At 27.1% G+C, this 27,710-nt stretch overlaps 2 protein-coding genes across 9 annotated transcripts in view; one reads left to right on the plus strand and one right to left on the minus strand.

Moving 5' to 3' along the window:
• LOC107455387 (gamma-tubulin complex component 4) overlaps positions 1-2,546 on the minus strand; it is a 36,965-nt gene extending 34,419 nt beyond the window's left edge. Inside the window, exons 1-3 of one of the 8 annotated variants that reach the window (XM_087165927.1) lie at positions 2,521-2,546; positions 1,411-1,533; positions 300-387 (exon numbers count right to left, since the gene is read on the minus strand). In XM_087165927.1, the coding sequence (XP_087022053.1) occupies positions 300-380 (81 nt within the window). In that variant the 5' untranslated portion in view covers positions 381-387; positions 1,411-1,533; positions 2,521-2,546. The other 7 variants (XM_087165923.1, XM_087165929.1, XM_087165925.1 and 4 more) reach the window with 7 other exon arrangements.
• Positions 2,534-25,766, plus strand: Pbp49 (proximal sequence element A Pbp49). Its single transcript, XM_016072933.4, has 9 exons — positions 2,534-2,903; positions 4,375-4,467; positions 7,796-7,892; positions 10,054-10,200; positions 12,444-12,578; positions 14,916-14,998; positions 17,383-17,547; positions 17,666-17,773; positions 25,483-25,766. Exons 1-9 carry the CDS (start codon positions 2,734-2,736, stop codon positions 25,628-25,630), a joined length of 1,146 nt encoding a protein of 381 aa, XP_015928419.1. The 5' UTR covers positions 2,534-2,733; the 3' UTR covers positions 25,631-25,766.
• The last annotated feature ends 1,944 nt before the right edge of the window (positions 25,767-27,710 follow it).

A 27,710-nucleotide genomic window follows, 5' to 3' on the forward strand; every position in this document is an offset into this window, starting at 1 on the left:
CAATGCGGAAATATCTCCAAAGGAACTTGCCCGTGAATCTTTTGCAATCCCAATCTCTGTTAGCTTCTTCTTCTAGCATAAAGTTACAACTAAAAATGCAGTGAAAACTCCCCACCGCTTCACATGTTTCGACAAATTAAGTTTAGAAAAAAAGTCTTGAAAAGTTGCTTCTCCTCTACCTCACATTAAAATTATTTATAACATTAAAACAGTATACTTAAACATTTACAAATTATTTCAATGTAATGTTGACTTTTTATTAATATTGACTGATACTAATCGACTAGTTTCTTGCTTACCGTAATATTTTGTTCCTTGGATGAATGATAGAAAATTGTACCAGGAAAGCCACTCAGGGCCATTAAGAGCTCGTGAAACATATTGTTGCTAAAAAAACAAAAGACAATTTAAAATCGATTATAGAAAAAACTCATTATTTAAAAGATTAAGTTTTTTAATGAATATCATTCAGCTAGTAATATAAATTCTAGTTCATTAATATGAAAATTTATTTTTTGAAGGAAATTTCCTTTTTGTACAAGAAATATAGAAAATGAAAAATTTGTAGCAATTTGGTTAAACAGTAATATATAATAATATATAGGTACTATAAAATTTCATCACAACATAACTTTAGTAATACAATATGACATAATTTTAAAAATAAATAAGCTTGCTTGGATGTGGCAAAAGGAGAGATTTCTATTTTGGTATCTGTGTCAAAATAATTTTCAAGTTTTGGTGATTATGAGCAGTGGTCAGTAAGACACTTAAAATATAAATATATATATATCATAGAACTATCTTGAAGGGTATAACTCACAGCCAACTTTTGAAGATCATTACGTATATAAATATAATATTTTAATTTTTGCAAGTTTAAAAACCTTTTGGTGTCTTGGTAATTTTAGTTAGCACAAATGGGTACCAATGACTATGAATTATATTGTTCCAATAAAAGCCTTTCCATGCTATTATTTTTAAAATTCACATGGAACTGCCCAGATATAGTAAAGATGAAGACTATTTTGGCACAATTAAGAAAAATCTTACTTATTTTTCAATTAATATTAAGGATTTTGAGGCATGGTGCAATAAGTAATAATAATAATAAAAAAAATAATTCATAGATAAACTGCATTTAAATAATTCTGTGTTACAGTGGCAATGATCTGAATTATAAAAACAAATATTCAAATTTATCTTGACTTTACGAGTGTAATACATAAAATTTTATTTCATATTTAATATCATAGTTAGTTTGGAGAATTTATTTTTTATTGTTTTAGGAGACATTTTCATAACAGTAACTATCTGCGTTTATAATAATTGCCAAAGTGATTTTGAACATAAAAATGTGGAGAAAAAAAATTTATGTAGAAGTTTGCCCAAGAGTAGCAATGAGCTTACCTTTAAAGTTAGTTATCTTCTGTGATGGTTTAGATAGATTTCTTGTAACTCCGAAAGTCATCAAAACCAAGAGATAGAGATCATTTTGAAGCACGTGTCGATATTGAAATATTCCCTTAATTCCTAAATAGGAGACAAGTAATAGATAATAAGTTCCTAAATAAGAAAAGTTCCTTTTAGGTTTGTACCTTTTTTTAAAGCCAAAAATTAGATTTATATTCTCAAATCCCTTTTGTCATATTACAGAAACACAAAAAATGTGCTGTTAATAATGATCATTATTTTTACTTTGATATTCAATAAGTGATGTATTGCAAACATTATATTTTAATGTTTCAAAATAGTACATTTGGTAATTTTGAGACCTTAGCAACAGTATTATACGAAGGTTCACATAATAAAAAGCCTGTGCTGAGGTTCTCCGAGAATATTTCTCAATCTTTATCTGCAGCAGAATGATTACTAAATCTTGGTAAATAACAGCCACCAGCACACAAGAATTAAAAAGAACATTACAGAAGGGGATTTCAAAGAGTATAATTTATAGACACTATAAAAAACTCTATTTTTAAACAATTTGTAAGTTAAATATCTACTTGGCTCCTTAGCAAATGTAGCTGGTGAGACAGATCATGATACCAAAATATCTGAGTAGTTTACATTAAGTGAATTGGATTATGAACAAAATAAAAAAATATGCGTACAAACTAAAATTTGTATTAAATCCTATGTTTACAAATAATATATATAGTTTCCTAGAATAAATTATTTCATCAGATTTTGAAGCAAAATTGAATTATTAGAAATATCCCCGTTATTAGTTAAGATAATTATAGTTGAAAACCTTTATTTTTATTCAAAATTACTGTAAAAATTTTCTTATAACCTTTATGAAATAAACTGGTCTATATAATATACTGCTAACAGAGATTTTTCATCATTCTGTATCTGATTAGGACTTATAAATAAACTAACTTTGAATTGATTTTAAAATTTGAAAATGAAAAAAAAAAAGAGCTCAATCTTAAAAAGTTCATTCGTAAATGAAGAACAAACATAACTCAAAAAGATTCGTTGTTTGCCAAGCGAAGCGTAGTACACTATACATACGTTTTTGGATTTTGGTGCGCATCATTGGTGCGCATTATCAAATGGGTACTTTTTTGCTTTACGTGTTTTTTCAGTATATTTACAATGAAGCAGAAATAGGAAGTCAAAATCCCCAGACTCATAAATTTTAATTGCGAGAACGAAATTTCTCGTTAATATAATTCTACTCTGAAATTTATCTCTCATCATTTTCAAGTTTTTTCATTTTCCAAAATGGAAAATGTACATAAAACTGCCACACGTCCATGGATTTCAAAACCACTAAGCGTGCAAAAATTTTTGACAGATTGGATGGAAATTTTAAATTCCGAAACCGAAAACTTCCCCGAGTTAAAAAGTATTATGAGTGAAGAAGAGTTTTCTAAAGTTGAACAAGAATGCAGGTATAAGATTACAAAGTTATTTAACTACTCTTCTGTAATTGTTTCTTAATTAGGGGATGGTATTTGTCCATCTTGCATTAATGCGCAAAAAATTTGAACGTCTTACATGAAGAAACCTTACCTACAGTAAACACGTGGTTGCAGAGAAATGCGTTCTGAAAGAGGTTTGGAGGGATGGTGTTCTGTTGTTCTTAAAGATTCTGAACAATACTGGTAAACAGGGAAGCTAGATAATGGGGCAGATGTTGAAAATAATGAAAGATCCAGGAAGAAAAGTGAAACGGATTTTATTCTAAATGGCGCAATGAGAAATTTTTTTCAAAATGCGAGAAATTCGCGAATTATGAAATTGGTTTATAGAATGCGCGAATTTCTCGCGGTAATCACTTTTTAATGCGAGAAAAGAAAAAAATATGCGAGATTCTCGCGCTGTAGTGAAAACAGTAACACTGGTACTACCACTTAAATTTATGAGAATATTTTCGACTGGGTCATAAAAAAAGTTTCACAGAGAAAAAAAATTTATAAGACAATAAAGGTCTTTTAGAATAAATTTAAAGTAATGTTTAATAATAATGTTGAGATAATAGTACCAATTTCAACTTCTGTAAAGATTAGAGAGGAAGAGCCGTCCTTTCATTTAAAAAAAAACTCATCAGAAAAAAGCTCGCTATAATAGGGCTTAAGTGACCAGTTAGGTTTACCACACCACACTATCTCACCAAAGATGTGAAAAGCGTTTGCATAGTACCTACTAGCGCCTTTTCCTCTATTTCAATTAAGAAATGGAGCTGCTGACGCTCCCTTTCTCCCTGAGTGTTTCGGGATCCCGGCATGCTCTCAGCCAGGCATAGGGAGGAAAAACTCTCTTCTTACAAACCTGGTGGGAAGGGAATTCTCCTACTATGTCATAATAGCAATCTGCGGGAAGGTTCCATTGCTATAATTGCAACTCAGAATGCCTAAGAAACAGGATTTATCATTTTTTATGGGGAAACAAAAACAAAATTTGGAGAGATTTCTGTATTGTGATCTATGGCAGAATAATTGCAGGGATCTGTCTAGGTTTTTCTGAGAGGTACCTATTTCGTGAAAATTTACGCATAATTTGTGAAAAATAAAAATAATATTAAAAAATGAAAACAAAAATATGTATTTATTGTTTTTTATGGGATAAAATTTTTTTTTAAGAAAAAGTATTTTGTGAAACTATTGTTTTTCCTAAAGTCGAATTTGTGAACGTACCACTAAACGGTAGTAAATTTGGCCTGGATATATGGATTCTTACACATAGTAATAAAATAATAGAAAAAAAAAATACCCCAAAATCTTTAAAAAATACAAAAATGACCAAAAATTAAAAAAAAATGCCTTAAACATTTTAAAAAAAGTGTCCAAAAATGCAAAATATGCTTAAAAATGCAGATGTCATTATAATAAAACTTTATATTTTATAACTTTTCTTGTTTAGTACTGCTGCCATGAAGTGTCCAAATCAGCATGTTATAGAATTGTGCTCAGCAGACTTTACTGTACCTGATGATGTTGATCTGGAAACAGTAAGGTAATTAGTTATTAATATTTTGATTACTAAATTATCTTAAATTTGGATACATATGTAAATTAGTCGTTAACTCATCTAATCTATTTGACATGGTTGTAGTGATTGAGTGCATTTAGTTCGGAAAGGCACACATAGAAATTTTCAAGTTAATGCTCAGTTTTTATTAATTTTTCAGATGTTTATAAGTGATATACAACTTTGATTTACCTTTTTAGGTTAAATAGTTCAAGCTGCAGAGAATGCTATTTTACAGCAAAGAGTATCATTATTTGTATTTGTTCCATTCTGATGCCATACTCTATTAAAGTTTGCTTAACAAAAAGAAAGAAAGAAATATTATTGATTGCTCAAACATATTTAAGGGCAACATAAGTGGTTTTTCGATTTTGTAATAAATTAGGCCATATTTTTTTCGCCATATTTTTCATTTTGACTCCATATTTTTCATTACAAGAGACTTATTTTGCTTTAAATACTATTGAGTTTCCATGTTCACTTTAAATGATTTTACTGGCAACGTTTTACTAATACCAAATCGCATCTTTAATCTAATCTCTTTACATTTATCATGATTAGTTAGTCTTACTTTTTTAAAAGTCAAAATGAATATGACATAGTGTGTAATTGAAATGCCAGTTGCATAAAGATTTATTTTTCTATCATTTTCAAGAAATATACTGTAGATCAACGAATGTTGTACACATTTTATTAAGCTTGATGGTTCAAATGTAGAGATTTTATTTAAAAGGTTGGGAATGCAAAGGATGGACAAAAACTGTTTAATAATGCAAAATTCATTATTGGATTTGACAAATGCCGAGAGAACAAGTCACATGCCAAAAGATTTCAATTAAAAAGCAAGATTCAAAAAATATTATCATTATGCTTCAACAGTCATGGGAATGATCCAGGGGCAAAAAATTTTAAATCCAAAATCAAAGCAAAGAAAAAGATTTATAGTGCCAATTGAAAATTACGCGAAAATACTCAAATTGAATATTGAGTATTTTTAGATATTCACTACCAGATATTGCTTCTCTCAATTATCTTTTTTTTTTCTTCTTTTTTTTAAATTAAGGATTTAAGGCTTGCATGAGTAGCAATTTCTTTTGTCAGAGGAATATAAAAAATTGGTTTTTAGCTTACCTTTAGTAATCAGGTGTTGTTTTAATGCAAAATGCATATGTGACCAGAAAGATAGCGAGAAGTTCTAGCTAGCAATATTTTGAATCGCTTTGTATTTAGTGCAATCAGTTTTGTGTAATTTAATATCATCTTTTACAAAAAAAAAAATTCTTCTCCATAAGAAGCTTAATAGTAAAAAAAAAAGTTTCCAAAAACAATAAAAATTTTTTTTATATGTTTCTCATTTCAATAATAGTTACAAGGCTTCATCTATATTTCTCAATTACTAGTTCAGTAACTTTGTAATTTACTAAATATTTCTGTATTATAATATAGCCCTGTATTATAATATATATATTATAATATATAAACCCTGTATTATAATATATAATTATAATATAATCAGTGTCATGCAAAAAAAGTTATCAAAGGATGTTTGCATTCCTTGTAGTCCCCTGTGACTGAATCGTGGCGACACAGCGACATTGTCGCCAAACGATACTGAGTTCTTGCTGAAAGATTTTTCCTTTAGGAAGTAAAGAACTTTAGTTTCTTTTCTGCAGAGATTTTCGAAATTTTTTTCTTTTCTTCAGAGTTATATTCAAAAACTGTTTTTTTTTTCCCTCTCATCAGAGTGGGAAAAAAATGCTTGTGATTTTTCTGTTCTCATTTGAGAATAATGAAAAATAAAGAGTAATAAAGTAAACAGTTTGGGTTTTTCTTTTCTGCAGAAATTTTCATTCTATTTTTTTAATGCAATTATTACTATTGATTTCCTCATAGCTTTTAAAATCAGATATTTTTAACACTGTATTATTTATTTCAACAACTGAATCTGAAAATGAAAAGACGCACTTAGTAACCCCTTTTTGAAGAGTCCAATTTACATGATTTTGCTGTCAATCTTTTTTTTTTTTTTCATTAGTTACTGCTGCGGATTTCACAATTTTTTTTAATGTGATGATGATTTACAAAAGACGAAAAAAAAATTTTTTTTGTCTTTTCCCCATACAAATTGCAATAATATTAGAATAAAAAAATATTACACATTCAATTAAAAAAGTTTTTTTCTTCTTTGAACTTGATGCTTCTGTTACTTTAAATTAGTAACATGTATATTTGTAAGTTTTAAAAGCATCTTCCAGAAAGATATTAGTATTAGAGAGGTATATCGCAGAAAGCCCGAAAAAATTCTGCAGCAGGGATGTAGCCTGTGGAAGAAATATGTAGTAGATCTCATTTTACCCAACATACAAATTATAGTAACTGACGCCCATTCATTGTCATTAAAACCCATGCATTAAAGGGCAATTGAATGCGTTAAAAAGTTACATTAAAAAAATTTATAAAATTTGGAAAATCTAACATGGAAAAAGATGCAATATTCAGCTTAGCTGAAACCTGATCTAGTTTTAAAAAAATAATAAATTTTGGAACAAAGCTCCAGAAAGTTACGGCTAAACAATAAAGAAAAGAAGAAAGTGAAAGAGAAAATAATGATGTTTATTTTACTGAATTCAAAATAACAACTTTGAAAATGCTGCTTTTGATAAATTCCTAAATTTGGTAAATTTCTACATTCAATGCTCAATATAATGGGTTATCCAAGGAAAAATAGGCACTATTATATGAAGTTATTATAGCATAAACATACAAAGATGTAGTAAATATTATTATTTATTCATGGCTAAAAACATTAGACTAATTTTAACAAAACAAACCTTATTTTATTTTTTAAGAATTAAAAAACTAACAAACTAATAACTAACAAGTGGCATTGATAATAATGCACTTGTTTTTTTTTAATTGTTAATACATCCATTTAAATACATATTAATTGTTCACTAATGGTAAAATTTTTTGTTATGTGGCTTATTATAGATCATAATGCTCATAAAATTTTGAGAAAAAAAAATCTTTAAGAAGAAAATTTGATTTCAAATTTGACCCTGCCCTTATTTTTGTTACTGATCAAAACTTAGAATTGTTTATAGATACAACTGATTTTAAATTGTTATTTTAATTACAATCGATATAAATTCAAACTATTTAAAGTATAAAATTGAGCAAAAATATAAATGTTAGTTAAAATGTTTTTTAAATATTTGCTGACAGTAAAATTCTATCAGCTATTGTTGTACAATTGGCAGTAAATTTTATTGTTTTACTCTATCTTTTTTTATGCCATTTGTATTTTTTATAGACTTCAACAAGAAGAGTTAACAAGACGAAAAAATGACCCACAGTATGACGCTATTGCTTATAATTCTATAAGATTTCACAATTATCCTCTTTATCAGGTATTGCTTTACTATATTTTTATGAAATTCTAGGAATAGTTTTCAAATAGTAACTAATACTTTTTTAATCATAGCATTATTGGAAAATCAAAGCTAACTTGATATGTAACTACTTGAAGCTTTAATTATGTTTTGTTAGAAAAATCTGAACTTTTCTAGCTATATGTTCATAGGTAGAAAAATTACCCATTAATGTCTTTTCATTAATAATCTTCTTAGTGATAGGTAAAAAATATTTCTGAATTTTTAAAATAAAATTATCTTTAAAGAAATGCAACCAATGCAGAAAAGATTATGTGAAAACTGATTTTAAAAGAAATTTTATACTAAGATTTAAAAACGAACAAATTCATTTTGTATAAAAATGTTATATGGATGGTAAATTTATTTTAGATTTAATCTAATTAAACAATAAATTTCAATTCAAAAATTAGATTTTAACGTTTAAATTATATTTATAAAATTATATAACTTAGTACATTTACTTATATATTAGCATAATTTATAGCTAGTTTTTAGAAATTTCATGTATTTTATATTGTTCTTCAATTTCTTCCCTATTGTCTTGAAAAAAATATGTTTCTTTCAGAAGAATGCTCAACCTGAAGTTTAAATTACTTAATTTCCACATGATTATGTTAAATTATGCAAACCCTTTTAAAGTAACAATGCCCCAAAAAACGTAGCTCTTCCACCTGCTGGTTATAATTTTTGGAACTTTTTTTTCTCCATAACTGTAATATTTTGCATTTTAATTACCTATACACAATGCATTACATTTATAGTATTCTTAGAATTGTAATCAAGACAAATCATATTTATATACTTTAAAAATGACTGAAAAGTATAAATATCCTTATTTTTGGTGTATTCCAAGACAGAAATAAATACTCAATTTATCACTCAATTGTATTTTGAAATATTTATTTATTTATTTTTATAATAAGCAACGATTATTAATATAAATAAATAAATAATAATAAATGAAAAAATGAAGTTGTGTACTAAGGCTCAATTTGAGAAAATTTTGTTACTGTGCTAAGAAAAGAAATTTTTTTGATTGTTAAGAAACATTTGTTTTGATTGTTTAAAATGATTATTAAATAGTAGTGCTGAATTACTTCTTATTTCCCAGAATAATTCATACAGATTGTTAAGTCTCTAAATGTGCTTTTTTTTAAAAATTTTTTTTGAAAGTTAATTCCAGTTTAATAATTAGTCAATTGACTATAAGACTTAGTAATTTCAATTTGAATTTTATTTTAGGAGAAAAATAGTTTTTAGATCAAAATAAATGAATATGTCAACATATTTGAATTGAATAAAATAATTAGTAGTTTTTTTTTCCCCAGAATAATTCATACAGATTGATAAGTCTCTAAATGTGTTTTTTTTTTTTTTTTTTTGAAGTTAATTCCAGTTTAATAATTAGTCAATTGACTATAAGACTTAGTAATTTCAATTTGAATTTTATTTTAGGAGAAAAATAGTTTTTAGATCAAAATAAATGAATTTGAATGATATTTGAATTGAATAAAATAATTAGTTTTCAATTTTAGAAGATTTTTGTTAGAATTTTATAGTTTTATTTGTGTGTGTGTAATTTTTCAATTGATGTAAATATTTGTTTAATGTTTCCCTTTTCTATTCAAAAAGACTTCATACTAATCTTACTACGAATCATTACTTTATAAAAAAAAAATTTTACTTAACACAACATTTAAAATGTGTTATATATTAATCTGTAATAGTAATTTTTTTAATATATTGAATTTTTTTAAAGAGTTTTAAACATTAAAGTTTAATATTTTAAAATACACTCAACTAGTAATTTGAATTCATACAGATTATGACTGGTTCATTGGTTGAGTAAAGATTAGGACTTAAGCTTCTAGAAATGATATTTTTGAAAATGGAAAATTTGTCTGAACTAAATTATGCAGAAAAGTTGGTTCTCCTTGTTACGATATTGGCTTTAAAACTTATTCTTTTTTCTGATAAATAATCTTTTTTGCTCTTTTGCAAGAATATTTTTGCTCTATGTACTAAACTTATGTTTCTGATAAAAGAAATGGTAATTAAATAGATTTTTGTGAATAAAAGTTACTTTTGTTTTATTTTCATATTTGTTATGATATCACTTATTTTTAAAATATGACAGAACTCCAGGGGTACAAGTAATTCGGAAAAGTTTGATTTTGTTCCTGTCAAAGAGCCAGATGTTGTCTTAACTGTCCAAATATTTCGTCCCGAAAAGCGATATTCAAGCCATACTAAAAATGCATATGCCAGGTTTCCTATATTTCATGTAAGTACTATTTTAAATATGTGGTACCAAAATAAATTCTTTACTTTTTAACAAAATTTTAAAAAAAATTTAAATTTTCAAGGGAGCAAAAAATGAGAAAATAATTATAATTTTGTCACCAAGACATAAAATGTAGGGCACATCAAGTACAAAAGAAGAAAGGAAAATTTTGAGTTATAATAGTACCTGATTATAATTTTATTGTATTTTATGGTTTTTGTTTTAGTGTAAGAAAATTTTTATTAAATTTTTTTAATTTGTTCCTATTTCTAGTTATTGTCTGCTATTTTATATATCTCCAAAAGGTGACAAAGTGGTCATTGGGATGCAAATGGCTATAAATTTTAATTGCACCATTAATAAAGCAGTGATAACCAGCCTTTTACATTAAGTACTAAGTTTTATTTGAGTTTTTAGCACTGTAGCTAGTCGAAAAAGTGGTCAAGATTTTAATTGATATTAATAAAATATCTACATAAATTCTGCTTGTAATGGTAAAAGAAAATAAACAATTACAACTTGTTTTTTCATTCAGATCAGAGCTCCAGTTAAAGTTTAGCACTCTAGATTTCCAATAAGTAAAAAAGATTTCTGTTAAAAAATAGTTCAAGTTATGATTGCAAGATTCTTCTCTCACAGAAGAAAGGGGGTTAAAAATTATTGTAATCATGCATTACCCTGCAATAATTAAAGAGACACTTTTTGACATTGCTTTAAATTTTTCATGAAATACAGTCAATTCGCTATAACTCGAAGTACGATAACTCGAATATTACTATAACTCGATTTTTTTATGAGGTCCCGACCCTTTTATCTTCAATTTCATGTTAATTATTCTCGATTACTCGAACTTTACTCCCTTTAACTCGATTTTTTGGGATCTTTTAAAGCAAAAAAAAAAAAAAAACTAGGAGCTGATATCTTGCCCCTTCCTTTGCAACACACACACAATGTCTTTCGTACTCTTCATGGAAAAGCTAAAGCTGTCCCTCTTGAAGTATGTGAACAATGGTTAAATGAAACGTTACCAAATTTACTTAAAGGATACAGTTAAAATGATGTTTTCAGTATTGATGAAATGGGTTTATTTTTTAAATGTCTTCCGAATAAGACTATGATGTTGAAGGATGAAAACTGCTCATGGGGTAAAATGAGCTAGGAACGTTTGACTGCACTAGTTGGAGGAAATGCGTCTGGGACAGAGAAATTGCCCTTAGTTGTTATTGGAAAATACCGAAATCCCCGATGTTTCAAGAATGTAAAAACGTATCCTTTGGATTACAAGTCTAACAAAAAGTTTTGGATGACATCAGTTTTATTTGAAGACTATGTAAGAAAATTGGATCGGAAATTCTTCGCTAAAAAAAGAAAAGTGATACTCTTTATGGATAAATGCACAACGCATAGTGATCTACCTAATTTGAAAGTAGTAAACTTGCAGTTTCTCCCGCCAAACACAACAGCAAAATTGCAGTCGATGGACCAGGGTATCATAAAGTGCTTCAAACAGTCTTATCGTAAATGGCTTGTCAGAAAACTGATCTTAAATATTGTAAGCATTTAGAAGATTTGTAATTAATAAGCATTAATTAAATAATCCGACAATATTTTGAAAGTCCAAAACCGAAACTAACGATAAGTCGAACTTCCGATATGTCGAAGTTTTTCGTCAGTCCTATCAGATTCGAGTTATCGCGAATTCACTGTACTTGGAGGATAATTTACTTTAGAGTTGTTTAGTTTGTGAGTGGGTTCAGTTCGTGAGTTCAGTGGTAATAAATGTATTCTTTAAAATTTGATGTTGATTTGTTATAAAGTAATTGTGACCATCCAGATGTATGAGTAATTCAAATATTCAGATTAAAAACTGTGATAAACATGTGATGTTTTTAAAAGCTAACAAAATTTTAAAATTTCTGTTAAACTTTATTGATGTTTAATTGCAACTATTACGAGAAAAATCTGGTTGAAACTTAAAATTAGCACCTCTGTTTATGCAAACGTAATTCGAAATCAGAAGATTTTCCATTAAAAATAAAAGTATTTTCTCATAATATTAAAATTATGAAAAGTTTTCTTGAAAGTTTTTTCACACTTTTGATTATTAATCATAATCCAAATGTTTAAAGTGTATGTATTAATTTTAAAAATAAATTATTTTATTTTATCAAAATAATGCATTTATCATGTTAATGTAATAATAACATGGCTTTTAAAGAATAATATGTTTTAAAACCTTTTAGGTTGATCAAGAATTTTTAATACTTGGATCTCAGTATTTGACAGAATTACGAGATCGAATACAATGTGTTTCTGACAAGGCAATTCCAGGAGATTACAGTGAAAATCCTTTTCAAAATATTGAAATTACTTGTAAGGTGATGTAAAATTTTGAAATAAAATAAGTTTGGAATTTTATTGCAATAATACTTATATAACTTCTAACTATCTAAATTGTTTCATTTTTATTTCTTTAATGAGTTAAATTTCATTTTGCTTATGCTTGTAGTGTATTTAATCAAATGCATAAGAGCTTTCCTGGTTAATAAAATTTTCTTTATTGTGTAATATCTTTATTTCTTAGTGTCTTTATTTCTGATATTTTTTTATTCCTTTAGAAATAAGCTAAGTTAATTATTAATAATTTGCTCCTCTTAGTAGAGAAGAGGTAACTTATTGTAAATTTGTTTTACACTCTCTAATTTTGTAAAAATTGTTTTATGAATTAATAGTTTTCATAATTGTGACTTAATCTTTTGTGATTTATAAAATTTTACTTATATGGTTGTAGTAATTACTCATATATTTGATAATCTTCATATGTAAAATATTCACTATAAGTACCAAAAAAATAAGAAAAAAAATAGTAAAAAGACTTATAGGTCAAAAATAAATTTGTATTTTATTTAGAAGTATACAAGAATTTTTTTTATATATTTTTTATTATAAAAGTTTGATTATTTTCGTGGTTTTGATTATTTAAAGCCAGGAAAAAGAGTTGTTTTTATTATTAGAACTTACTAATAATAACATTTGTTAGAGTTTTCTCAGTAATCTTTTCTTAAAGATAAAAAGAAATCATGATTTTAAAAATATTTTTAAACTAACTGAATACCCGTTTTGTATCAAGCAAAGAAAAGTAAACAGCCATCAAATCAGTGTCGAACATCACAAAAAAAAAAAGAAAAAAAATGCACAAAACTGAAATTCACATACAAACAAAATTAATAGAGCAAAAATAATTTCAATTATTTTATTTATTATTATTTTTTGCCCTTGGTAATGACTTTAACATTATTAGATTTTTAAAAAAAAATGCTTTTTTATTAGTTGTTCATCCCATCGTAATAAATTAGTTGTATTCGGTATCGCTTGGCATAGTGCTTTTGCTCAAAACCTTGAAAAAAAATTATAGATTTAAAAAAAAAATTATAAAAATAGAGAGAGAGAGAAACAATTAATTTGAGTTGGAGGTATACATAAAAAGATAGTTTTATAATAAATTTTTTGAAATTGTTTGTTAGCAATTTTAAAGGCAAGTTTTATGTATTGTATGTATAAGAATAAGGTATATTTGAAAAATTAATTATAAATTTTATGACACTGATTGCAAAAATTTGGGTAATTTGATATAATCTGTCTAGAAAAAGCAAAGAAAAAGGCACAAAAAAAGTTTTTTTTTTTTAATGTTTGTGGCTACTTCAGCTAATTCAGAAATTTCAGCTAATTTACTATTAGAGTAATCCCATTTATGAAAAATGTAAGCAATTTATTGAAGCTGAAAATATTTTCAAAATTTTTTAAATTTATACGTGTAATTTACTTGGAATGTGTGTTTGTACGTCTTTATTTCCATGTTTATCCAATCCATTCTTGCCTAAAATAATTTTAATTTAGGTTGGGTCCAGCGTAGTGGATACCCATTACCATATTTTTCAAATTTTTTTACTTTTATATGCTATTTTTAATATTTTTTTTTTAGAATTTTAAGATATTTGTGTAGTGAAAAATAAAATCAAAAGAAAAACCAATTTAAGTTACATGATGAAACATCAGCTTATTTTTAAACTAAGTACTTAGATTATGATTTATAGATAATGCTTTTTTTTTCCCCTCATAAAAAAAGGGGGGGGGAATGTATACTAATTTGGAAGCATGTTGACTGTGAAGTTGTAAACTTCTTTTAAAATTTTTTCTTTTTCTAACAAACTGTTGAATGCACTATAAAAAACCTGTATCCAATTAAAGGGATCATTTAGCCCCCTAACTACATTACAGTGAACCTTTCATTCTAGATTCAAACTTTTTCAAAAACTATTATGATTTATGCTTTGGAAAAAAAAATCACGGAGAATTTAAATTGTTATTTATTTTTGTTATTATTAACTATTATTTATCTACAGAAATTTTTCCTGTGATTTGATATTTATTTATATATTTAAAGTTTAGAACAATTAAAAGTAGGATACAATCCCTTAATATTATGGAATTTATTTTTCTGTAATTACTTATTTAAGAAATTGCAATTTTTAACTATATTATTTTAATATATTATCTACAAACAATTATATTTCTTTCACTAATATGGTTACATATTACTTCGAACAAAACAGTTTGTTCATATTATATCTCTCTCTTTTGGTACTGTTTGTTTTTATCAAAATTTGTAATGTTTGTTTTTCTTTCTAACTTTATTTTTTGAAATTTTTATAAAGGACTTGCATAAATCTGGTTTCTTTTATATTGATGGGATTTTCTATAATGATATGAGACATCCTGATTGTCGAGATTATAGCGAGTAGGTATATTCCTTTATTCAACAGTTATAATAATGCGACTAAATATTATTATAGTAATTCAGTAGAACCTCAATCGATCATTGTTCATGTGACCATTCATTGTGAATGATAAATGCAGATTGAGGTAAAATATCACATAATGACTTGAAAATTGATGAAAAGTTATAAATAATTATTAACTTGAAAATTGGTTAATTTCACAATAATTATGGAAATTTTATTTGAAAAACTATGAATTAACTGCAAAAATATTTAAAATGGAAAAAGAAATATGTTTATTTACAGGAGTCTGTCCAGGCCAAATTTACTACCACTTAGCGGTACCTTCACAAGTTCAAATTTAGGAAAAACGGTTGTTTCACAAAATACTTTTTCTTTAAATTTTATTTTTGTATCCCGTAAGAAACGATAAATTCATAGTTTTAACATATTTTTGTGTTGATTTTTTAATATAATTTTTTATTTTCACAAACTATGTCTAAATTTTTACAAAATAGGTATCTCTCCAAAAAACCCAGACAGACCCCTGATTTATTTATTTTAAATAGTTGCAAATTTTAGTTTAAACACACACTTTTTTTTCTCAGTGCAAAGAATAAATTTTCAACATTAGTAACAGATTGCTATTTATTTTTTGAAAGTTTGTGTGAATACAGAAAATTTTTCATTATTTCAAAGGCTTCAAGGCCTTTTGTAAATGTTGGCCTTGATTGAGATTTCATTCTGCCGTCTTTATCCCCGGCCCGTACAACCGTTTCTTGAGCATACAACACCATGAGTTTCAACATTTTCATCAACTAATGCATAAACATTTCAAACATCACATCATGTGATGTTTGAAACATTTTTCATCAACTGTAAAAAATCCTCATGTTCTTCTCAATCATTATCTTTAGAGTTTTTCTTTTCAGAATGTAATTGCTTAAATTTTTTTTAAAATGTTGCTAGAATTGCTAAATGATATTGAATAACTGAACGATTGGTGCAATCACTGATATATGTGAGAATCTGATAGTTTCAAAAACAATCTAAACAAATATTATTAACATTATAAGAATGACATATGTGTGAAGAGACCATTAAAACAAGACAATGCATATGGGAAAACGAAAGATTCAAAAATAATGGGATTAAAGTTCCAAATCCACACAGCTAACACCAGTATCATTAGGCCATGAATAATGTGGGAAAGATCCACTTGATCTCATCAATTGATTCAAGCATTTTGATGCTCATCGCCAATTTGCATTTATTTTTTTATGTACCACATATTGTTAAACACTAAAATGAAATCTTCTTATCTTAAAAACCAAATAAAATTTCTTATTAAAACGAAATTGAATATTTATTTTTTGTTCTATAAATTGAATTAAACATCCAGTTTTATATGAAAAACAGTTTCGTCTATTTTTTATCTGGGTAGTTTATTTCACTGTAAACGAAACGTTTCAATCTTGTTTAAACTTAATACATTTTTTTTCTCCAATTTTTCCTTACATTATGGTCATTGTGAACTCTTTACTTTTGTGTACATGTGAATAATACTCTTTTACTCATCTCTTTGCTCTTCCATATTTAACAGCATTAAGCAAGAAAGGTAGTACTGAATCTATCAATGCTCTTTGATTTTCTTTTTCTATAAAAATCTATCTTTTTTTTCTGAAAAGATCATTAGGGGGACACTTAGAAATTAAGAGTCTTCACAGGTGAACTTTTTTGTGCTATTTACAGATTTTAAAGACATTATTTTATGTATAGTTAAGGAACTAACTCTAATTTATAATTTTTTTTTATCCTTTTTGAAAGATGACAATTTTTGTGTTTTCTTACTATTAATTGATTTATTTTTTTGTTTTACTAATAATGTCTTTCTAATGCCACTTCTTTTGTAACACCTTTCCAGCACTTTTTATTGTCATAACATTCTCAAAATCTATAAAAAAATGTAATGTCCTTTTGATCTTTTGTTACCTTTTTAATTATATGTAAAATTTAAATTATTTTTCTGATCTACTTTGATTATGAACTGTTTTTCCCTTTCTGGGCTTGCACAAAGAAAATGGCTTGACTACCCACATGCTTTCTTGTAAGCAAACTATTAGTTTTATGCTAGATGTATAGAAATAGTGAGGATGGAAACAAAGCTTTCTAAGTTATATCAGTTTAAAATTTTCAAAAGGATTTTTTAAGCTTATTTTTTAGATTAGTTTCTGGTGTTAACCTGCTATATATAACAATATAGATCCCCCCCCCTTCTGTTTATAGATCAGCATCATTTTTTCACTTATATTTACTTAATTCTTTATTTTTTTCCTTATAGTTTTTAATTCTGTTTGACTTATTTATTTATTTAGTTGTTAATTATAAATGTAATTTTTTTCAGTATAATTATGAAATGGTCTGAAAGTGCCCAACGTGGTATTGGGCCTTTTCAGAAGAGGTTGATGGAAAAAACAAAATTTATAGATTTAAACTTACAACTTGGATATCCTTATGTATATGTTCATCAAGGAAACTGTGAGCATTTCATCGTATTCAGTGATTTGATGTAAGTTGCATAATTTTTCCTCTTTGTGCTTTTTTCTTCTTCTATATTTTTCAATTTTGTACATTATTTCAATTTTTCTAGATTTTATGTAAATTATAATTTTTAAAATTTTATTTAGGTTGTTTGGTTCCCATCATAATAATAACAGGAACGAATATCCCCTGTATACTGTACCAAAGCCAAAAAAATGTGTTGTGTGTATGGTCTGTCACATTCATATTGCTGCGTAAGTAAACTGTGACACTATATTATTTAAGTATTTTTTTCTTTAATTAATTTCTGTGAATATACATGTTTTTCTCTTCAATTTCTAAAACCAATGAAACAATTGCAATTTTATTTTAGCTTTTATTATTTATTGTGAGTCCATCTCTATTTCGAACACATATCAACTTAGTAATCAACTCCAAATAATTATTGCGAAATGAATTCCAAATATTTTATGATTAAAAAATATGAGAAGCAGAACTGATGAATGAAGTTAAGAATTTGAGAAGTAAATATGTCACAGAAATTGTAATTTTATGAGCACCTAACCAAATTTATTTAGGTGTTTTGGATTCTAATTGAATTAATTCTTTCTAATTAATTTTGGAAAGAATTAATGATAAATGTAATGTAATTTCGGAAATCTGGATACAACAATATTTTGATAAATCCTGGAATAGAATCAAGTGTCTTGATGAGAAAATAGATGAAAAATTTTTTATAGTAAAATTATTCATATAAAATTTTTTTTCTTCTCTAAAATGTACTTGATGTACATTTTTCTAGATACCAAATTATTTCAGGCGTTAAATGTTTCAATTTTTTTATGGTGGTTTTATGTTAAACAGTGGTTTGAAAACTGGTTACAAGAACGTCTGAAAAAGGAATATTATTGTTAGGCTTTCTTTCAACTATAGATTAAATGCATGTGTCTTTAGAATCATGAGAGTTTCCTTAATTTCTAATTGAGGTTCATCCAATAGAACTAAACAGTCATCAACATAATGAGTCTAGGATAAAAACTGTATGGCTTCAAATAACTAGAGTTCAAAATAGTGTATATATCCTTACATTTACTATTTTGAACTCCAATAATTTTGCATTTTTTCAATCTCAGAAAATATTTTAGTATCATAAATTCTTTTGTTCCGTTAGAATTTTTGACATTAAAGTTTAACTAAGCGTTTATACAGTAGCCTCTCATTTTTGAAGACTATCTAAAGAGAGCACTTTTTGTCTGTGTCTGCTCTAGTCAAAGTTTGCATTATATAACATTCCTTTAATTCAATATATATAAAAATGAATGTATGTGTGTGTGTCTTTTATAGACTCCTAAACCATCCGATGGAAAGCTATGAAGTTTAGCATACAGATAGTTCAAGGCTCGAGAAAGGTTACCATCGACATTAGAATATTTTAAGTCGCACCGTCCGAGTGGGATGAGCGAAAAGCGAAATGGAATTTTCTGTCTGCTTAAGAGTTAACCATTATTTTAAATTTAACGATTCAATTTTTCACGTGTTTTAAAGATATTATCATTGATAATTTTTAGCTTATAGCTTTATTTTATCAAAAAATAGTTTATTGCATGTATTTAAATATTTAGTTATTTTATTTTCACTATGTCAGATAAATTTAATGAACACTATGTGGTCTACGTCACCAAATTTCTACTTTTTCTGATACTACATGCTTTTATTTGAATTATATTAATTCTTTTAAATGTGTTTCTAAAAAATTACTTATTTAAAATCAGCGGTAATGGAATAGAATGTAAATATTTGTGTATTCAAAAGCAAAATTAATGTGAAAGGGGTACTAATTTGTTGAGCAGAAACATCAAGAATTGATGCCAATGAGGCTTAATTAATTAAGGTAACCTATGCATATTGAAATAAAAGAAATAAGCTATGTACTAGAAAGCAAAAGAAATGGAGTAAAGATATTTATTTGTCTAGAAGAACTGTAAGAAATAGTCAAACTATCATTGACGAAAATGATGCTTAATTAATGTTGGTAATATATATTAGTAATTGAAATTAAAAAAAATTACTTCTAAACTAAAAAGTAAAAATAAGTAGAAAAGGTACTTATTCGCATTTTGGGTAACTGTAAAATATCTACATATTATTATTGACTCTTATCTTAACTAAAATTGATAATGTGTATTAATTGAAATAAAATAAAATAAGCTAAGTGCTAAAAAGCCAAGCTCATGGAGGAAAGGTTAATGGAAAATTCATTTAAGAAAACCATAAAAAAATCGCGTCACTGATGAAGCTTAATTCATATGTATCACTGACAGTAATATGTAGTACAGGTATTATGGTAATTGGCAAATTGGTTTTGATAAAACTTCAACAACATATTTTCCATAGTTTCTGAAAATATTTTTTCCAGTGGTAACTAAGATAGTGTATTAATATTTTAATGAATTAAAATTAAAAGAACTTTTTCTACCACTACTTAAAATATTTTAACCGTAAATTGAAGGCCAGATAGAGAAATGGTCATGCTCCAAAATCCTTATGAAGTTCTTATATTTTTTTTAAAAAAATTCTACTTTAGTTGGCTGCCACTCACTCAAATGTTAAAGGGTTGTGTACCAAATATACTAATATAGGTATAAATGTAGGTATAAAAACAATATTTGGTGATTATTAAAACAGCACCAATCAGTTCTAATGCCGATACTTTGGAATTAAGCGTTTTACGGCCCCACAAAAGGGATATGCACCTGAGAAACACACATTACATTTTAGCTATCATGAATTGGTATGAGTAATATCATCATGTCAGGTGATGCTAAATACATTTTATCTTAATTCCAATGGTATGAATTACAAACAACGAGCTTTACTTATACTACAATAATGTAAAGACACCGAAGATTACGACATATAACATTATATTAAAAAATTTAAATTATTTTAGCTATATTGAAAAACTTAATGGCAAAACCAGGAAGTGACATTTTCAGAAAGAAAAAAGAACACATGTATCCGAATTATTTCTTTACCAATTTATTAGAAGGTGGGACTACAACTGTTTGCTTTATTTTATTTACCATTGCCTAATTTAAAATAAAAATCATGCAAACATATTAAAAACTAATATGGATTAGTTATGTTAAGATAAAAGTAAAAGCAAAAACAGTTCTGTTACATTAAACAAACCATATTGACGCCACCACTTTATGTTATTTTCTTTATTTCATTAATTCCCTTAAAAATGTCATTCTCCTGGTTTTTCCATCATGCTCTTTAATTTTGTCGGTATATGCCTTTCAGTTTTTAGCATCATTGTGTTGTGTTTTTCAGTATTGATTCTTTTCTTCTTTTTATTCACCCTGAAGAACGGATATTCCGCTAGTTGCATATAAATGTATATAATTTCAAATGAATGATTTTTTGATTTTGTGACTGTAAACAGGGTGGCCACTCACTCTGGAAACCGGGAATTCTCAGGGAATTTTGAAATACGACTAGAAAACCGGGAATTCTCAGGGAATTTCACGTCGATTCTGGAAAATAATTTTGTTGCGCGTCGCCGCTCTTTTCTTCCCATTCCGTTATGTTTAGTTTTTCGGAGCGAAACGCATCTGCTTCATCGCGATCAAGCATCACGTGATTATCCTCCAATGAACGCTTCGTGTCCCCGCGAAAAAGCGGAGATCCGGTTTTTCCCCCCCTAATTTTTAAAATTTCCGACCGTGTTCCAAAAACTAAAATTTTTTGGGAACTCCTATTGGAGAAACCCAAGCCGCCCGAACGATAGTCGGATTACTGCGAATTCCGCTATAGAGTGGAAAAGAGTCTAAGCATTTCGTTTCGACCGCCAATATTAGATTTTTTGTTTCTTTTTTTTTGTTTGGCTGATTTTCGGAATTTTAAATATTAGGAACTGCACCGGAATCTGCTAAAATCGCGATTTTTAATCAGACGATTGTAATATCAATCATCGATTTTCGTATTTAACGGATTTAAAACTTACGTGTTGCAATTTTTTTACGCGATTTAAAAATCGTACTAGCAATTCCTATTCACTAAATTTAAAAATCCAATATCGCGATTTGTATTTAAGCGTTTTTAAAACCCAATATTGCGATTTGTATTCTCGTGAGTTTAAAATCCAACGTCGCGATTCGAATTCACGCATATTTAAATCCAATTTTGCAATTCGTTATCACGCAGTTGAATATCAGATATCGTTTTTCGTATTTGTAGGCTATTTAAAAATTACTCACTGCGATTCGTAATCACGTGATCTAAAAATTATGCATCGTGATTCCTATTTACGCGATTTAAAAATTCAATATCGCAATTTGTACTTTCGTGTTTTTAAAAATCCAACAGCTCGATTCATATTCACGGGATTTTAAAATCCAAAATCGCGATTCATATTCACGCGATTTTAAAATCCAACCGCACGATTCATAATCACGCGATTTTAAAATCCAATATCGTGATTCATATTCACGCGATTTTAAAATCCAAAATCGCGATTCCTATTCACGAGATTTTAAAATCCAATATCGTGATTTGTATTTTCGTGTTTTTAAAATCCAACTGCACGATTCATATTCGCGCAATTTTAAAATCCAACAGCACGATTCATATTCATGCGATTTTAAAATCTAATATCAAGTTTCTTGAAAGAAGTAGAAGTAAGTTTTCTCTTGAGTTAGTTACTGCAAAGATGTGATATATTTTTCATTAGTAAGTAATTTAATAGTCGTGCCTTCCTATAATTGCTTAATTTTTTTTAATATATTAGTGGTCAAAATTTTAAAATTATATTTAAGAAAAATTTAAAGTTAACTGTCTAAATGCTTCTGCCACTTTAAATATTGAATAAAAATCTCCCAGCATAGTTAAAAGTTGCTTTTATAAATCTCAGTATCATATAGAGCACTCCCTCCCCCCCTCCTCCCAGTGACCTGCGTTGTAAAAGTTCAGCTTTTTTTATTTTTCTCCACTTTCATGCCTGATTATAGGGAGTAATTACAAAAAACCATAGCTAGTTGTGATTATTTAGTTATGGGCTTTGATGAAAGTCTAAATAAAATCGCTCAGAAACAACAAATGGACGTAAGTGTTCGACTTTGGAATAAAGATACAAATAAAGTCCAGACACGATATTTGACATCAGTATTTTTTGGTCATTCAACAGCCAAGGATTTGTTGGATAATTTCAAAGAAACCCTTACCCAATTTTCCATCAATAAAAATAAAATAATTCAAATATCTATGAATGGACCTAATGTCAACCATAAATTTCGTAATGATCTTAAAAAAGAACTTGAGGAAATGCCGCAAGATCCTGTGCTGTTAGATATAGGTAGCTGTGGACTGCATACAATCCATTGTGGATTTAAACATGCAATAAAGTCTACAGGGTGGAATGTAGTGGACTTTTAACGGACGCTATACTACATTTTTAAAGATGTACCATCACGTAGAGCTGATTTCGTATGTTTCACTGGATGTGAAAAATTTCCAAGGAAATTTTGTGCAATCCAATGGGTTCAAAATGTAGAAGTTGCTGAGAGGGCATTAGAAATGTTGCCTCATATTTTCGAATTTGTGAAAGCAGCAAAGAAGGAGAAAAAAATCTATGTTGGCTCAAAATATTTCAGTGTACTCTCGGAGTGTATCAAGGACAGTTTCTTTGCTGCAAAATTGTCATTTTTCCAATCATTAGCTGCTTTTATTGAAACATTTCTCACAGAATTTCAGAGTGATGCTCCATTAGCTCCTTTACTTTTCTCTAATTTAACATCAATTTTAAGATCTCTTCTTGATAAATTTATAAAACCCGATATTTTAGTGGAGAACTCTTCAAAATTAGGTAAAATAGATTTGTCATTGGCAGATAATCTGCTTCCAATCAACAAAGTTGCTCTCAGTTTTGCAGTTAAGGTTGAAATAAGGAAAATAAAAGATTCTTCACCTTCTGAAGAATTTTCATTTAGGAAAAAATGTGCAATTGCTTATAAAAAATTCTGTTAAAAGATTTCAGAAAGATCACCTTTTAAATTCCAGTTAACAAGGGGGCTATCTTGTCTTGATCCTGGTGTAATTTTAAATACATCTATTGCTGAAAAACGGCTTTCATCTTGCCTTTCAATGTTGGTATCTAGATATTGGATATCAGGTATCAAGGCTGACAGTGTGAAAGATAGTTACAAAACTTTCATTCGGAATCCTCTAGTTAAGAAAGAAATAGAGCAATTTGAGAAGAGGGAAAAACGACTGGATAATGTTTTCTTCTCTCTATTTGAAGTTTGCAATGCACCAGAAAATTTATGTTCCTTTGTTAAGTTTCTCCTCATATTGTCACACGGAAGTGCTTTTATAGAAAGAGGCTTTTCTATTAATTCAGATTGTTTAATAGAAAATCAACATGAAGATAGTTTAGTTGCTCTAAGGCAAATTCATGATGGTGTTATGGATGCTGGTGATGCTGACAATATAACTGTGACGAAATCCATGATAAACTATGGAAAACAGTCTCACACACGTTATATCGAAGTATTAGAAAAAAGGAAGGAGGCAAAATGAAAAATTAAAAAAAGAATTGCACGCTAAAAAACAAAAATTTACGGCTGATTTTTATTTAGAAACTTCTTTAATTGATGAACAATTAAATGCTATAAGAAATTAATTTTTAAAAGTTTTCAATTATTCACTTGTTGAGCTATTTATACTGTACAATTTGATTAACTCCACTTTTTAAAACATCTCAAACTTAAGTGTCAAAGAATATATTATTATATATATAGGTATATTTTTTATATTTGTATTTAAAATGAGTTTCCCAGATAATATAAATGAACAACATTATATGACTAAATATTTTTGGCTTTTCATTTATTGATAATTTATTTCACAAGTAATTTCGATCTCAATTCTAAATTTTTAGTTTGATGGAGTTGATCAATTTATAACAACTATATAACAACTTTTTATTTTATACAAAATAAAGTTTTTAAAATTCCTTGAAATGTAGATTTTTATTTTTATAATCTTTATAAACTATTATTAATTTTTAAGTTTATTTTTATGGTTGAATATACAGCAGTTATTTTTTTATATGTAAATTTTATGACTGCTATTTCAATAATCTATATTTTTAGCAGAAATATGTGTATTAATATATATTTTTTGGTGCTGGAAATGCCTAACTTTTTACACCTGTTTTATCAGAGAACATTTACACTTTTTTCCTCATTCCAATGTGTCATCAGATCTTGTAAAGTGTATCCACATTTGTAAAAGAAATTCATACAACACATTTTAAATGCATCACAGCTGTATATATAATTTTTTTTTATTTACTGTGTATCTAATAAATTTATGAAGTCTCGTTAATGTTGCGTTGTGGTATCTGGAATTTTAGAAATTTACTCTGGAAAGTCTGGAAAACTCAGGGAATTTTTTTTGGTCTGGAGAGTGGCCACCCTGGTAAATAAATTTTTCTACTTAAAAAGAAGGAAAATAATTTACGATTTAAAACGCTGTTTAAAATAAATTTGAATTTGAATTATTTTTTAAAGTAATATTATCAGGTATTTTTTGAAAATAAAACTAGTCATGCATTTCACTTCAATCAATAATTTTCTTATATAATTTATGATTTAATTGCTAACTCATTAATTATTTCTATTTGTCCCTATTATATCTATATAATATCAATTTTCTTCTGTTTATTAAAAAGTGAAATAATATTTTTTTTAAAAAAATTGAAGATACTACTTTAAAACTAACCAACTTACTATACATCTTATATGACTACATAGAATTCTGATAATTGAAAATTTTACCAAAAAATTCCTGACAAATTAGCTAAGATAAGATGGATTTTAAATCCTAATTTTTGAAGATTTAATTCCATGTTGTGTGAACATTTGAAGCTTGATAAAATTTTTCTATTTGCATTTTTCAGGTGGATAGTTTTCAATAACCAGCGTGTTCCTGAAACACCATTTTATTTTTGCAAGTCCTGTTTTTTTAGCTTTAATTATGATGAAGATGGAAAAAAAATTGGAGAATTTGAAGCATATCATCATATTGATCGAAGTACCATCCTATGAAAGATATTATTGTTTCATCATGTCCATTATTCCTTTTCATTTATTTATTTTCTTTTAAAGAAATATTGATTTTGTATATATTTTTTTTTCATTGTTTAAAGATTTTTCATTATTAAATAAATCCTCATATCTGTCATTTTGTTTCAAACATTGCTCATTATTTTGTATGCTATTATTAGCAATAAAATTCTCATTTTAACTTTAGTGTCAAAAAATTAAATTTTTTTCTGTAATGCTCATTTATATTAAGGATTTGTATTTTTCTAAAACACGGTTATTTCTCGATTGTGAGATGAAATATCTGAAATAGAAAGATATTCTAGAAAAACCCAAATTGAAATAAGTTTTTTCACACAAGATATTAACAAATTGAGTTTCTTTATACTATGAAATGAAATATAATTTATATTGCCTCCACTGTACTATGCCTCCATTTTAAGAAGCAAAAAACTCAAAATCGCTCTGCTAGGGAGGCCCTTTCGTATTTGAAAATGTAAAAATCTCTTATAAAAAATGTTTTTTATAAATCACATTACGTCATTGATAAATTTAGATTAACATAGATATGCACTGACTCAATCTGAAATTTAAGGTGGTTAGCAGGGTGGACACCCACCTGGAATTATCAGAGAATTTTTTTATACTGGAAGAATCAGGAAAATTTTAATAAAAATCAGGAAATTTTAAAGAAAAGCTGGGAATTTTTTCTTCAATTTTTTTAACTCTATTGTACTCCCATCCAAAAGAATTTTTGAATTATTTTTTCTCAGCCGAGCCAACCAATCACACATTTTCTTAGAATCGCTAACAGCAATGTATGTCGACAAATTGTTTCATAATTGCTAATTTTCACGATTTCGTTTGAACCTTTTATAACATATTTAAATTTTTTTTAAAAATTTTAAGAACTAATTATATATTAATATTTAAATTTACTGTTTTGTTGTTAAATATTTGATTCAAAATTCGAATTGTATAATAATGAAATTCACAAGATCGAAAGTTCAAAAATGTTGCTTGTATTCCAGGGATGATATTTTCAAAACTATTTCTACTTTTACCCGAAAAAGCTAACAACGACTAAGGCATGTATGGGAAACATATTAAATGATGTATAAACGTAAAATATATTTTTTTCCCATTCATATGTGTTTATTAGGAAGAAGGAAAGCAATACTTTGTTTTCATGTTCGACACGGAACAGGTGCAAGTTTCTAGTTGTAAAAACATAAACAATTAGCTACGCTAAATTAAAAAACCATGTGTTTATTAACCATGTGTTTTTTCCATTAAGTATGCAACAAGAAATGAGACAATTTTGCATTAGTGACGTTCATTTTTGTATACTGAATCTCTTAAAATAATATGTTAAAAACAATATTACTATTTAAAAATTTGACTTATTGGTTTATTGGACATTTGTTTAAAGAAAATATGATCAATGAATTTTATAAGAAGCTCTGTTTAGATAAAATACAGTATAAAATGGCTTTATATTGAAATGTAAATACAGTGACTCACAAAAGTGTTCATACACTTATGACTTTCAATGAAATAAGACCAGTACTGTCTTCACGCATGGGCACCACCAGGCAGTGCTCAAGGGCCCCAATCACTCAGGGGACCCCTAAGAATCTCACTTTTTATAAATTGTATTTAAAAAAAGACTAAAAATAAACAAAATTGCCTTATATATTTTTTTTAAATAAATATATTCTATTGTATAAAGAGTGTAATTTGTTTTTCTTTCTTCAAATAGTGATTGATTATCATGCAAACAACAATAATTTGAACAGTTTATCACCAGGGAAACATAAAAAAAAACAAGCATAATCTATTTTTCTACGTTCCAATAAAGTTTTTATGAGAATTAAGTTTTTTTGTGTCTACTAAAAATAAATTTAAATACATTTAAATCAAAATTTGTTCATTTAATTTAAGTTTAATATTTAAATTTGTTCAAATTATTGCATATGTTAAAAATGCTTTATTTTGTGTATGTGAAGTTTTTTTAGTTCGATTTTTAGCAGTATGACCTATGTAGGTCCCAAAACATTTCTCTGCCTAGGGGCCCTGCGTG

This window comes from Parasteatoda tepidariorum, chromosome 6, assembly GCF_982258835.1.
Source record: "Parasteatoda tepidariorum strain Cologne lab strain chromosome 6, Ptep-v5.0, whole genome shotgun sequence".
In the NCBI taxonomy this organism is placed as follows: domain Eukaryota; kingdom Metazoa; phylum Arthropoda; class Arachnida; order Araneae; family Theridiidae; genus Parasteatoda; species Parasteatoda tepidariorum.